The 15,287-nt window shown below is 33.2% G+C and overlaps 1 protein-coding gene across 1 annotated transcript; it reads left to right on the top strand.

Annotated features, from left to right (window-relative positions):
* The first annotated feature begins 1,568 nt into the window (after positions 1-1,568).
* Positions 1,569-2,556, top strand: LOC145063683 (small ribosomal subunit protein uS14z/uS14y/uS14x). Its single transcript, XM_079011279.1, has 3 exons — positions 1,569-1,726; positions 2,175-2,274; positions 2,361-2,556. The coding sequence occupies exons 1-3, from the start codon at positions 1,665-1,667 to the stop codon at positions 2,367-2,369; spliced, it is 171 nt and encodes a 56-aa protein (XP_078867405.1). The 5' UTR covers positions 1,569-1,664; the 3' UTR covers positions 2,370-2,556.
* Positions 2,557-15,287: the final 12,731 nt, after the last annotated feature.

Here is a 15,287-nt window from a genome sequence, read left to right as displayed (position 1 = left end):
TTACTTTAACATATAATAATTTTAGGACAAAACTGTAAAAATGGTACCAATAATATGTATTTTTTCTAAAGTTTGATCCAAACCTCGAGTTTTTTGGATTGAGGTCTTTTTTAACTAGTTTTTTTTGGTCTCTCAGAAAACTCAAAAGACTAAAATGCCCTTTTATTTTTATTTTTACATTTCTAATACTTATTTTTATATTTTATTAATTAAAAACAAAAGAGGACCGATCTCTATTTCTCTCTTTCATGGATGACTTTTAATTTATGCTAGAAATACAAACAATTAGGAAGAGTATACTAGAACAAATTCATATATGCAACTTCAAACACAAAAAGATCTCGCACACACAAAATTCCCTAGATGAACCACAATAGCCTCAGACCTTTGAAGAGTTCAAATGTAAAAAATGAAGCGAGGGTTCAAGATTCACCATTTTTTCGTTTGAATCACAATCTACAATCAATGATGAGACCCACCATGACCAAACCCATCCCTTTATTTACATCTTCCTCCCATATAACCTAAATTCAGGGGACGATGTCACGATGGAAGTTCCATCCACACCTTCGGCGACGATCTCAACTTTAGATTTCGATTTTGTTCCTTTCCCCTTCTTCTTTCTCCATCGAGACCCAAATTCCATATTTTGATTACTACTTTGTTCCCAAATACCATAGTTCATTTTGAATTTTGTTCCCAACTCAATATCACTTTACCAGGTATGTTTTACACTTCTTTAGGAGACTGGATGAGGTTTAGCAGGTTAGATGTAAAGATGTAGGTAGGCATTTCTCAAATACTTCGATATGTGCCCTTTAATGTGTTTTTTGTGGATCTGGAACCTTTGTTGATTGATTTTGGATATGGAATCATGGTTTTTTTATCTAGTTGTAGCATGTTGGAGTTAGATCTGGGGACTCGACATGGTAGGACGGCGGTAGGGAAATAGAGTTTCGACTACCACACTCTGATGCCGCTTCAGCCACTCTCTAGTCTCTTACACCACCGAATGAAGACAATGGTTTGACATGGTTGCAACCAACAAATCTAACCAATAACAAAAGGTGCATGAGAGAGAGAGAAAGAGAGAGAGAGAGAGAGAGAGAGAGAGAGAGAGAGAGAGAGAGAAAGAAAATGGTTTGACATTTTCCTTGAACCGATAGTCGGTGGGGAAGAATTTGAAGTTTATCTTCTCAATTTAGAGTTCATAAGTAGGTGATGGTGTAGGAGAATGAGAGAGAGCCCTCTTTTTATTTATTAATTATTAAAACAGATAAATATATATTAAATTAAAAGAATGAAAGAAAAATAAAAATAAATACATGAGGGACATTACAATCATTTTAGTTAGAAAGGGACCAAATACACATTCAAACTAGGTCAAAAGGACCATCAATCCAAAAACGTTAGACTTGAACCAAACATTAGAATAAATGCATACCACATTAACCATTTTTGAGTTTTGTCTAATTTTTCCTATTAATTTACAATATTTGAAAAATAATTACAAAATAGTTTATTAGAAAATGGTGAAACAGCCCACAAGGAACCCGTTAGGGTTTGACCGAGCTCCCAGTATAAATACTATTTTCCTTACAATTTCCAAACCCTAAACACATTAGCTGCCGCTATTACAACGATCTTCTCAGCATCAGATTCAAATGGGGCACTCAAACGTCTGGAACTCTCACCCTAAGACCTATGGTCCTGGTTCCCGCACCTGGTAAACCCTAATACTCTCACCATCTTTGTTATCTGTTTATCCATATTTCTCTTTTCAAAATTGTCAACTTCCAACGAAATCCTTGTATTCTTTTGTTTATATGCGTGATAGATTCTTAGATTGAATTCGGAATTCCATGGCGTGAATTAGAAACTGTTTTAATACGAGAAATTGGTAATCTATACGCATTAACAACTGTGAAAAGTTAGGTGCAATCGACTCCAGTTATAGAACATTCGAGTAGGTTCAATCCTAGTTAATTGTTGATTCGAAGAACGAGTTACTATTAGGGTTTTGGTAAGAATTTGTAGTCTTTGCAAAGCTTGTAGCTTTTTTTCTGAATTGGGTCTTAATCAATCATCTCATCATGAAAGTTTTATGAAGATAATCACTTCTTAAAAGGGTTTTAAGAAATACAGACTATTGATTATCTTTCCCTTGTTTACAGCCGTGTGTGTGGGAACTCCCATGGGTTGATCAGGAAATATGGACTTATGTGCTGCAGACAGTGTTTTCACAGCAATGCCAAGGAAATTGGTTTCATTAAGGTATGAAAGAAAGTCTTTTCAACTTTTCTTGAATTTCTAAACCCTTTAAAGCTGAATTTGTGATGATTTTTAACTCATTTTTGCAGTATCGCTAAGGAGTTTTGAAGGGTTATCAGTTGATCATTTATGATATGCCCAATTGAAAGAAAGATGTGTTTTTTTGGTTACAATTGTAGTATCTAAATTGTTTTTGTTTGGTCTCTTTGGGATAACTTTGAATGTAGTTGGATTTTTATAATACCCCTTTAATTATTTATTTGAAAATTTTCCTGTGAACATCAAGATCATATGTGTTTGGTTTCATTTAATCTTAGTTACTTGATTGTGTCTAATAAAATTCCACTTAGAAAGTATGAATCTATTTAGTTATAGCAAAGCCATTTAATACAAAAGCAATTCTCACAATTCTTACAATGACACTTGGGGTAAAAAGTAAAGTACTTAGTTTGTTTTAGTGTTGGCGATGGCCTTCCAACATACTCAACTTGAGAATACGATTTGCACTTGATGTAAAAAAACATAAGATCCAGCACTGATTTTACCATATCTTATCTAAGAATCTGCCAATTTTAATAGGCCATAATCATCGCTCTTGACCCAGTTACAATTCAATACTGATTTTAGCATAAATTGATTACATAAACTAAGAGCAAAATTCAGATTTCATACATTAATGATACCAACATAGCATAAATTCTGATTCAACCGATTTCAACTGATCAACTGATTCATACATAGAGCATAAATCAGTTTTCAACTGATTTCATATATAAAGAAAACTAGGTTATAACCCGTATACTACACGGTTGATTGACATTAATAAAATAATATAGAGACTCTATAAGAATAACAATTGAGTGACACATGGCATATTATTAATTAGGATGTATATTATTAGAGTGACACATGACAAAAAAAAAAGCTATTCTTTTATTAGATAGGAAGATTAATCTCGACAGGAGGTAGTAGCAAAATTCATATAGAGCAAAATTCATATCATCCATTTACACCAACATCAATTTTTCAACCGATTTCAGAAAAACAAAAGGAGAAGAAAGTACCTGGCGGAGGCCAACGGACGTTGATGCTGGCGTTTGGATGGAGGCCGACGCTTTGCTTCAGGCGGTGGTGACGTCGAGGCAGGAGGTAGGAGCGATGCCTTCAAAGTGGACAGAAGGAAAAGAGTTAAACGACGAGGGTTCTTTCCTTAGGACATAAAAAACTTTTTTTAGGTCAGCTAGCCACATTTCAAGTATAGACTGAGTTATGAGATGGGTCAACGCTTGCTGATTAAGTTAGCCAAAATTGGACCTTATCAAACAAGCCGATCGGACCAAATTAGCCAAAAAATGCTGATTTGACTGGTCAGTTATGTATAAACACCCACCTTAATTTGTTATAGAAATGGTCATGAATTCGAGTCTTGAGCATTATCGGCAGTGAGTTTCGATTCCAATATGAAGTTTGACTGTTTGAGTTATAATCTCTCTCCATTTAGTTAATTATGGGTATTAGAATCTTATGTTAGCCATCTATTTGTATATCTTATTTTGATTTTACATGATGATTATGTATGGGACATTTTGGGCTAACTTAGTTGTGAGAAAATATTTAATTTTATTTTTATTTTTATTTTTTTTGGAAACAAAATTTGATAATTTATATTTACATCCATATATTTATAACTAAGCATCTAACTTAAGTGTAAAAAACTTGCAATTATATTCGAGTTTGGGGGATTTCTCAATTACCCGATTATCATCTTTGTGTGGCTATGGAGAGTTTTTATTACCATCTTCACATTCTGACATTGTTTACGATTAATTTTTTTTAGTATTACTTGCATTTAAATTTGATTTTGAGAAATTTTCTGGATCTTTCCGTAGTTTTGATGAGTGGAGTCTAGTGGAGAAGTTTCATGATTAGTTGACATTTTAGGACTTAAACATGAATGTATAACATCTTGTTAGCCTTTTTTTTTTTTTTTTTTTTTAAATTAATGACTGCGTCTTCTCAACCGCACCAAGTTTTGTTGAGGTGGAGTCAAATGGATAAGTTTCACGTTTAGTTGACAATATATATATATATATATATATATATATATATATATATATATATATATATATATATATATATATATATATATATATATATATATATATATATATATATATATATATATATATATATATTAGTTTATAATATGTGGAATCACGGTTATAAAATTAATTAAACTTTTATAATAAAAATTTATAATTACAATCAATTATTTTAAATAAGTCATTTTAAATAAATTATTAATTAAGAGATTTATCAAAATTTTAAAGTTATTATAACTTTAAATTTAACATATAATTAGAAAATATAAATATGAGTTTTGAAATGAGTTGCTTAATATATCGATATGACATTGACATAATATTAATGAGGAGTTGAATTAGAGTAATACTTGATAGAAAAAGATTAAAACTATTCATTTATTAGAATATATATATATATATATATATATATATATATATATATATATATATATATATATATATATATATATATCATGGTTGTAAAAATCGGTCTAGGCGGTCGATTAATCGGCGCCTAGGCGCTTGGCGGCCTCCAACCGCCTACGAATAGGTGCTAGAGGGTTAGGCTAAGCGGCCTTGGTCAATATCGGTCAAAATCGGCCCAAATTGGTCCAACTCGGTCCTAATCGGTCCAACTGACTCTAAAGGACCCACTGACTCAAAGGAGCCAGCTTGCCTAAAACATAACTGCATTTGTTTACATACGAGGGATTCCCTTTTATAGAGTTTATTTTTTTGATAGATTGTTCCCAGCTTCGATGTGGGATGCTCAAACTTTTACACTTCCATTTATTTCCTTTGCCTTACGTTCTTCCCCATTTTTCTTGATGGTCTGACTCCAACCCTGCTGGACTCCGAAGTCCGAATCCTCTCCTCCTGCTACGGTTAACCATTAGCCATTGATACCCCTGAAGCAAACGTGATGACGCCCTCCGAATCGCAAATTATAACCATTAGCCATTAGCCATCGACACCCCTGCTATCGTGCTATCGTTCTTTCTTCTTCTTCTATTTTCTTATTCATATGTTCAGAGGATGTTTGGGATTCTCGGTTTTATTGGAAAAGCCTACTCCACTGATTTCATATGATTTTGTTAAGACATTTGATTGTTTTCTTTTCTTTAATCCGCTCACCTGCTCGACTCTTTCATAGGGCTGAAGAACAAGCATCAGTTTGATCGGAAAAGCCTAATCCTGCTGCTCGAAATCGCTTCATCGGAATTCGTCGCAATTGAAATCAACTGTCGTATGATCTCGTTAGCCTAATCCCGCTCACCTGCTCGACTCTTTCTCCATCTCGTTAGCGATTGAAATCAACTGCCATATGATCTCGTGAGCGATTGAAATCCTGCTCACCTGTTCTCGTTCTCAATCATCGTGAGGAGCAATCAACTGCCATCGTGACCACGAAACAAGTAAATTGGAGTTGTTCCTTATTCTCCTTCTTGTTATATCTTGTTTGTGAATTTGTGAATTTGTGAATCTGTAATCACTTTGGGTTTCATTCTATTTGGTTGTATACTGGAAATAAGAAATTGATGCTTGTGTGTTATATTTTGTGTTTATCAACATGCATACAATGTGCTCGATGAATTGCCTAAATAAGAAATTGATCCTTAATAAACAGTGGGGGTGGGAGGGGTAGAGATGGATTAGACACATGGTTTACTGGTTTGTTTGGAGGATTTGTGTTGAATTATTTGGTATACCATTATTATGGAGAGAGCATGATATTGGGTTAATCACAAGAATGACCATAATGCTCGATCTCATTACTGATTGAAGAACAGTCTCATTCTAAACTGATTATGCTTATTTTGGATGATAAATGGTTGTTCTTGGTAAACTTAATAAGTTATTATTGAACTTTTATGTTTATTTACTTATATTCTTAGTATTAAAGTTAGATTTATAAAATTTTGAATTATTTTTTTTAATAATTAATGGTCCCCGATTAATCCCCATCGAATGGGGCTGCTAAAAGTTGCTCCATAAATTGTTCGAAGACTGGAAACTGGAACTGTTGCGTCTGAATTTGTCGGTAAATAAAATCAAGAACTCCAACTTCGAAATCTGGTGTAAAATATTGCAAATAAATGCAATGTATAGTAACCATGACGTGGGAAAGTGTCGACCACGTCGTGTTATATAGAATGGCAGCCTCCTCTTGCGATAAAAAAACTCCCCTACGACATAGGAAAGTGTCAACCATGTCATGGCCGCTGGGATGATACTTCTACCCCGCATCGAAATATAACTCCATGGTGTGGGAACAACTCATCCATACCACATGAATCCAAATATGATAGAAACGTAACTCTTCTAAATAATATACTCTCACAATATTAACTTGAAGCCCACACTTATGAAAAAAAAACGTGGGTCTTGACTATAAACTTCAAACTCTCACAAGACTATCTCTCTCGTGATAAAGCAACAGTCGGATCTAGCTGCTGAACTTACTGCCAGCTTTCTAAGGGCGAAAATTCTACAATGATCTAAAACAATCAAAGAGCATCAACATGGAAAAAAAAATTTTAAATAAACTAAAAATAAAAATAAAATAACTAAAAAAATAGCAAACCAAAATAACTAAAAAAGATATCACAATCACTCGTCTTCGTCGAAATCAAGCTACAATTGTTGATTAAATCCCTTGCATGCAAGAGGTGGTTTGTGAAAGCAAAAACTTTCGGGACCTGTCAGACTATTTCCTTTGTTTTCTTTGCACCATTAACTAAAAAGTAGAACAAGAGTTAACCCAACTAGTCAAGAGTAGCAAGAGTTCGGTCTTCCACTTAACCACATCGATACGCCTTGCTATACTACGCCTCGAAGATTGAGTTGGACAAATCACCAAAGTAGTAGACTAAACAAATCAAGAATTCCCTAATCGCTTGCAATCTCTAAACCCATGCAAAAAGTAAAACCAAGCAATGTGTATGATCCACGAATTCCTGTACATAGAAACAAAAACCTTTCCGACAAGTGACATGATATCAACGGAAATAAAATAAAAATAAAATAAATAATAACGAATAATCAAATAAACTAAATTAATTGAAAACCGTTCCCCGGCAACGGCACCAAAAACTTGATGTGAATATTTAATGCACTAGTTTTTTATTTATAATTCCCAATTTATCGCATCTAAACTACACCTTACAGGCAGTGAACCCGATCGAGTATAGTATAGCTTTGATAAGCAAGGGTGTCGAACACAAGGGAAACAGTAGTGAATTAATTTAAAATATTTGATTATAGGTTACAAAACATACGAAAGGAATAAATAAATGTTTAATTAAATCTCAAACGAATTACTAAATAGCAAATCTTGATAAATTGGGAGAAAGACAAATCTCTTTAGGTACTTTGGTTTAGACAGATTACACCTTAAAATCATAGACAGTTGCACACACATATTTATTTATTCATGTTCACCGATTTCTAAAATGATTAGGTTCATGTTCATTATTACTAATCCTTTAGCAAACAAGTCAATTCAAGCAGTGATCAATTGATTAAACTAACATGTTTCCTAGTGTTCAGTTCGTATGAAGCAAGACTTGTAATAATAGTTAATCGAATTGGTTAATTCAATTAGCTCATATGTGGTTGGTCGTCACATATGCTCACACATTAATTTAATTATTTCCTAGTTAACCCTAGTTTAATGTTCACTATTCCTAGTCATATAATCTTGATGGTCATCAAAATCATAAGAGGCAAGCAATCAAGCAGACGTTCATACAACTCGATATACTTAATAATTAAAAGAAAATAATTGTCATTAACATATGAGGATCTTTTAACAAGCTTAAAAAGATAAATTAAACACAAATAAAACAATCCAATATAGCAATTAATCCGCAAATCAAGGTTTTATCTAAACATAAACTCAAAGCAAATGGTTTTGATACCAAAATCAGAAAGTAAAAACATAGTAGTATCACATTGGAATGCTAAACATGGTCACGATAACAAACCACATGATTACTGACACGAATCCGCTCTCTAATCCTTCAGATCTTCACTCACGTCAGCTTAACTGCCTTCTGGCCGCCTTCTAGACCCTCAAAACGGCAGCTATGAAGTTTTCTTGTCGCACAAGTCGAAGTGGAATATCATAGATTATGAAAATGGTGGAATGATATGGGGTATTTATAGTTGATGGAGATGGAATTTATATGGAATATTAGAGTTGGATTGGAATAAGGAAACTAATGATGGCTTAGGGATTAAGCAAATAAAAATAAGATAAATGGTGCTTGGAGAATAAGTAACTTGGAGGGAATTTCCGTCCAACTTTTATGCTTCATCTTCAAGGCCGATTTTGGATATGATAAGTGTCGAATTAGCCAAAAGTCCCTCTAACATAAGCCGTAGGAAATTTTGTCTAGTTTTCAGAACATTTTGAATCTCGTCAATTGGACTTATGAGTCATCAGATATACCCAAAACATTGAAGAGGGTCAATCTGCCAGCAATATCCTTTTTGCATCTTTTCAGCTCCATTCTCTTCTTTTTGCATTCCAGCTCCCATTTTTACTGTAACTGAATATTTCAAAGCATATCAAGTATCTTTTAGTTCTAAATAACATAAAAACATAGTATAAAATAATAAGAAAACATCATAAATATATGCATAAAATAGACGTTATCAGAACACCACATACAACCTTAATTTTGATTGCTATAGAAAACAAAGAGATTGAAGAAGTCGACAATAAGGATATTACCAGCTAATTTAATGTAATAATTTTGGAAACCCATCTGAACTTTCTTCACGAAATCGAATAAATTTGGCACCAAACCAAGAATATAAGCAAGAAAGTGTGAAATCATAATTTTCACAAAACCTTATCATAATACCTTCAAAAACGATGAATAAAAAGATCACACGTCCTTCACAAAATCAGCAACACCCAAATCGTTTACGCATTATCTATCAACAATAAACACATAGAACAGAAAGGAAGCATACATTTATGAACCAAAATCTAAGTTTATTGACAAGAATTTAACGGGAACAATGAAAAAGGAAGAAACTTTACCTCGAAGAACAACACCACAACCACCACACTAATAAACTGCATGTTCAGTGACCTCAGGGAACATATTTTCACATTTGGGGAAGCAAACTAACCAGAATTTTGCTAGATTTTCATACATTTTTGGGAGGATGGATAAAGAAGATGAAGAAGGCGATTGTACTCTTTGGGTCCATGAGAGAGAAAGAGGGAGAGAAAGAGAAAGCGGTGGATTTAATTTATTTTTTAATTAACAAAAAGCCTCTTGCATCTATTAACATGCTAAAAAAAGGTTAAGGGGACTAGATGAAGAGGTCACTAAACACTTTGTTCCCTTAAAAGGCTCGAAAATAACTTTAGAGACTGAATGAGCAAAGTCGAAATATATAGTAAGGCAATTGCATCATTTTCCCTTTTGAAATCAATGACTGTTTTCCCAACCGCCTTAAGTGTAGGATGTCTCTATGTATTCTCAACCATCCCAAGTTCCCCGTTTGTTTCAAGTAGGAACGCTGAGGTGGAGCCAGGTAGATAAGTTTCATGCTTAGTTGGCATTTAGAGACTTAAATATGAATGAAAAACATCTTGTTAACCCAAGTCAACTTCTGTTTTTTTTTTTTAATCAATGACTGTTTTCTCAATCACTCTAAGTGTAGGCCGTATCTATGAATCAGTTTCACAAGGTCTTAAGGTCAGGTGTGATATGGTACACGGATGAGGGGACTGATATGGTGATGACGTGATGTGACACATCGACGACCAAAAGAAGGATGTATATTTCGTAGTTGCAAGTGCATGCACTAGATAATATCTAAAAGCTTAGTTTATGTATTTGTTTTGCTTATAATTTTTTTTTTTTAAAATTTAGTGCTTTTTTTATCCAAAAAAAACTAAATATATCAAAATTCATAAGTTTTTTTTGTCTTTTAAAAATAGACATCCACATCGGTATGTGTATATATATATATATATATATATATATATATATATATATATATATATATATTTATATATATATATATATATTATTTTTTAGCTCATTCAGACTCACGTGTGAGTCTAGACATTATCTAATTTATAAAAAATAATTGTTTCAACTCGATCAAATTCACATCTAAATCAAACTTTTTGTTAGTTTTAGCTCGTTCAGATTTAGATTCACGTTATGAATGTGAATATTAACTATTTTTTAGATTCATAATGTGAATATGAATAAGGTAAAACTAAAAATAAATAGTTCAAATTCATAATACGAATCTGATCAAGTGGAAACTAAAAAATAGTTCATATTCATAATGTGAATAACTATAAACCAGAACAAACTGAAACTATTTTTTTAATAAACTAGATACTATTCAGATCCACATGTGAATTTGAATGAGCTACGACTTAAAAAAAAGTTGTATATTAATATGAATGTCTATAATAGAGGACAAAAAAACAAACATTAAAAAAATGTGTTTTTTTTCTACAAACTAGTACATATGTGTGCAACTAATAAACATACTAATAGGTTTTCTAGGTTATAATTCAAAGCATGAGGCGAAATAACTTAACCATTAAGTTCACATGCAACCTATTTAGATCTAAGTTTTCTCTGTTGATAGCTATAATATATGAACATCAAAAACCCTAAGGAGTCCCTACTATAATTGAAAATTACAAGGGATTAGAGTTTACATACATTTTGATTATTATAGCTAATAATTAAAGCAATTCCTTTCTTCGAATGTCTTGGAAAGCAAGCACAATAAATTTAATGCCTCTAATGGTTTGTACCCAAACTCTAACAATTAGAACACTTGAGGAGAGAGAGGAGAGGGAGTAGAAAATTTGGTTATTCCTTTGGTATAAGTGATGGACGGAAGTGAGGACTCCTAAGGGTCATATTTACTGCTGATAGGCAACCATATAAACCCTAATTTAAAATAAAATAATATTATTTTAGATTCGGAATTATCTAGTTTCCTAATTATCCATATTATCCACATCGAGCATTCTAGAAAACCTAGAGGCTTAACCAAAAACTCGGCCAACCCTAGGAAAATTTTAGAATTCTTTTCTTGTTCAACTATTCAACAATTACAGCTTAAGTCATTGCACTTTTAGTTAATCCAATTAATTCCAATTAATTTCTGATTAAATATTAATTAAAAAATATATTTATAATTAATAAATCAATCTCATAATATATTAATAAATTATTTATTTCTATTTATAAATCATATAATAAATCATTAAATCGTCATTTCTCTCTAAAAGCCATCTAGTGAATTACTAGTTTTTAAGGGCAACCCAAAAGAACTATGCTTATAATTTAAGTATATACCAATTTAGTTTTTGACTTAGAAACTTTAATCCAACAGTCTCCCACTTGGATAAGTCTGTAACTATAATCGCAATATAACTTCTAAATTAAACATCAAAGTGTGCTTTCCAAAGCAACTACCGAAGTCTAATCTAATCAGACATTGGCCCTCAGATAAGTGATCAAATATTCCTTCGTTCTTTATGATATCTTATGGACATGAGACATGGATTACAATCAATTTTTTGTTTTGTTTGTTGATTTTCTGATTTGTGATAACGTCATTAGACTACAAATTGAACACATCAATTCAGTCCTGGATGGGTCCAACACTATAATGTCACCACCAAATCACCAAGGGGACAAAAGATATCGTTTTTCCTGTTACGGCAGAAGGGACAATTAAGCTTTAACTTATATACTTGTATCTTTTGCTCACCAAATCATACTTGACACTACGTTTTATAACATCACGTTACTGATGCGTTTTCGCAATACCAATGTACGTTTTATAACATCATTATATGAGGTTTAAATATTAATTATTTAAATTAAACTTTTAATAAATTAAAATTTAAACCAAATATGATTTAATATTTATCTTTTAATTAAACAATTAATTAAATTAATTTAAATAAATTAGGGATTGAATAGTTATTTTCTATTAAACAATTAATAAAATAATTGAAATTTAATCCTAACCCAAACCCTTCTAATTTTCGAAAATTAGGGTTGGGTTTATCAGGTTTTAATTATTTAAATTTTAAGACATTTAAAATAAAAATCAAGGAAACAAGATAAACCCTAAAGAAACTCCCAATTTTCGAAAATAGGTTTAGGAGGCTTCGATTTCAAGAAACCTTAGCAAAGTCGAAATCCAAGGACTTTAGGGTTTAATTTCTATAAATCATAATTTTGATATAATCATTATTATGCACAATCAGATAGAAAATATGGATAAGTGATAGGTTTTCTAGGTTATAACTCAAAGCATGAGGCGAAATAACTTAACCCTTAAGTTCACATGCAACTTATTTGGATCTAAGTTTTCTGAAGGTTTGTATCGATTAGATACACTTCAAGTATTAAGAAAAAAGCAAACTAATCTAAACAAATAAAGAACAGAAGGTAAAGAGCACAAGATATTCTCCAAAATTGTCTTTCACCAAGAAAGAGTTTGTTTTCACCAAGAAAACGAGTTTGTCACAAGGATGGTCACAAAGAAGATCAACGACACAAAGCCATAAAGATACATTAGGGTTTCACCCTAATATTGAATATATACTTGTGACATCCCCACTTTCACGTCCAGAAAAGACCGATTTGTTTATGCTTATTTAAAAATCAGAGTATCATTTTTGAAAAATAGTATTATGGAATTTGTTCCCATAAAACATGATAATGATATTATCAAAGCATTTCCGAAGAAATGTATTTTATTTATATTAAAACATTGGTATGTCACGTCAATACAAAAACATAAGCATAAAGAAATATTACAAGCCTTACAGTAATTAAATTAGTGACCTAATACTCCTTGAATCTCTCAGCAGAATGTATCTTTCATTTAGCCACATGTGATACAATAAATTGAGTGGGTTAGGTTGGGAAACCTGGTGAGTACATAGGGGATTCATTCCCACAATATGATAATAATATATAACTCAAACCTGCAAATCCAACTATTATCATTAACATATATATATATATATATATATATATATATATATATATATATATATATATATCATATCTCTAAAATAGTTTATACCATCCCGTCGATTCCCACGTATAGATCCTATACAACGATCTTACAAGATCTATCCTAAAGGATCAATATGAACAACAAACTAACGACGTTGCTTCGTAAATTCCCTGGAAACAAACGATGATCAATAAATACATCAAATGAGGGGAATGGATTAAGTTTCAGCACGAACCTCCGTTCGTAAAACAACAAGACAATCAACTATGGGCCTTCTGGTTCTTGTTTAACTCATCCACATAGTGTGGCGTACATACTTTCTATCAACGATGCAATACTCATTCGTTTATTGTTAACTAGAGGGCTCCTCGAAAGAACTGGTAGGACTGGTGGTTATAGGTTAACATTGACTTGATTGGTCATGGCTATCCTCATGTGACCATCTCTTCAAATCGGTCACCTCAACAATCGGGCGGTAGTTTATATGTGGTTGAAGCGTTGAAAGGGATCTGTTTCAATGAGGAAGATTGGCAGGACTGCATCCTGGAGGTGGCAGGAATGAGTGCTGCTTGGCGAGCCTGGGGGATGATTCCTCAATTTTACATGGGGAAAAATGGAACTGCCGTTTCCGTACCCCCCCTCCCCCTATTTTTCGCTATGAGGAGCTTTCCTTGAGGAGGAGTTTGGTAATTTTATGGTTGTTGTTGTATATGTAGGTGTTGAGAGGGTTTTGTCCCTCGAGAGAGTGTTGCATGGGAAGTTTAAGGGCGACCTTCAGTATCATGAAGTTCTTTTGGTAGAAGTTCTCCACCACCCACTAACTAGAGAGGGATTAGGGTTGTAAGGACGAAATAAAGGTTGGAGGCTGTAGAATGAATGAGGAATGAATGGTTAATGATGCTTATATATATGAATCAAACCCTAAAAATTAGGGTTTGAGATTTTACCACGTACGCCCCGCATACGCGGTGTACGCCCAACGTACTAGGGTCCACCCCAGTATGCTTAGCTTACACAATGTACGCTTAACGTACTAACCTCTTGGCCAAAGTTACCAAAATGCCACTATGGGTATTTTTGCAAGCTTCCTCATACCAAGGACTAAAAATCAAAACCCTTCACACTTAAGAGGGAATTTTGGAGATACCTCATGTCGGGATGTTACAAAGGTCAAGGCAGTACATCAATGACCCGCATGATTATTGCATCAACCAGAGATACCTGAGTGGAAGTGGGAGAAGATTACAGTGGACTTGTTACCACATTGCCAAAGACTACTGCTGGTTACGACACTATTTGGGTAGTTGTTTATAGATTAACCAAGTCTGCTAACTTCATACCAATAAAAGAGATAGATAAGATGGAGAAGCTGGCTAGAATGTAACTTAGAGAGATTGTCAGATTGCATGGGGTACCCTCATCTGTTATCTCTAACATAGATAGGAAAATAGCAGATTTACCTCCCGCTTCTGGTAGAGTTTGCCAAAGTCCCTTGGTACTCACCTGGATATGAGTACAACCTACCATCCTCAAATCGATGGCCAAAGTGAAAGGACCATCCAAACGTTGGAATACATGCTCAGAGCATGTGTGATAGATTTCATAAATTCAAGAGATACTCACCTTCCTTTGGTTGAGTTCTCATACAATAATAACTATCACACGAGCATTAAAGCAACACTATTCGGAGCACTATATGGCCGAAAATTTCGATCTCCTTTTTGTTGCACAAAAGTCGACGATACCCAACTGGAAAGGGAATTCGTAGGGGATACCTTAAGGACAAGCCTAGAGATTATCTGTCACACCCCCGACCCGGAACGACGAAAACGTCCGAGGGCGGATGACTTCATGTACAATATCATAACAATTGAATAGTAATGAAACATA

Source organism: Lactuca serriola, chromosome 7 (genome assembly GCF_051521515.1).
Source record: "Lactuca serriola cultivar US96UC23 chromosome 7, Lser_US96UC23_V15, whole genome shotgun sequence".
NCBI classification, from domain to species: Eukaryota; Viridiplantae; Streptophyta; class Magnoliopsida; order Asterales; family Asteraceae; genus Lactuca; species Lactuca serriola.
The sequence above is the reverse complement of the archived record's forward strand: the minus strand, read 5'-3'. Positions and strand labels throughout refer to the sequence as shown.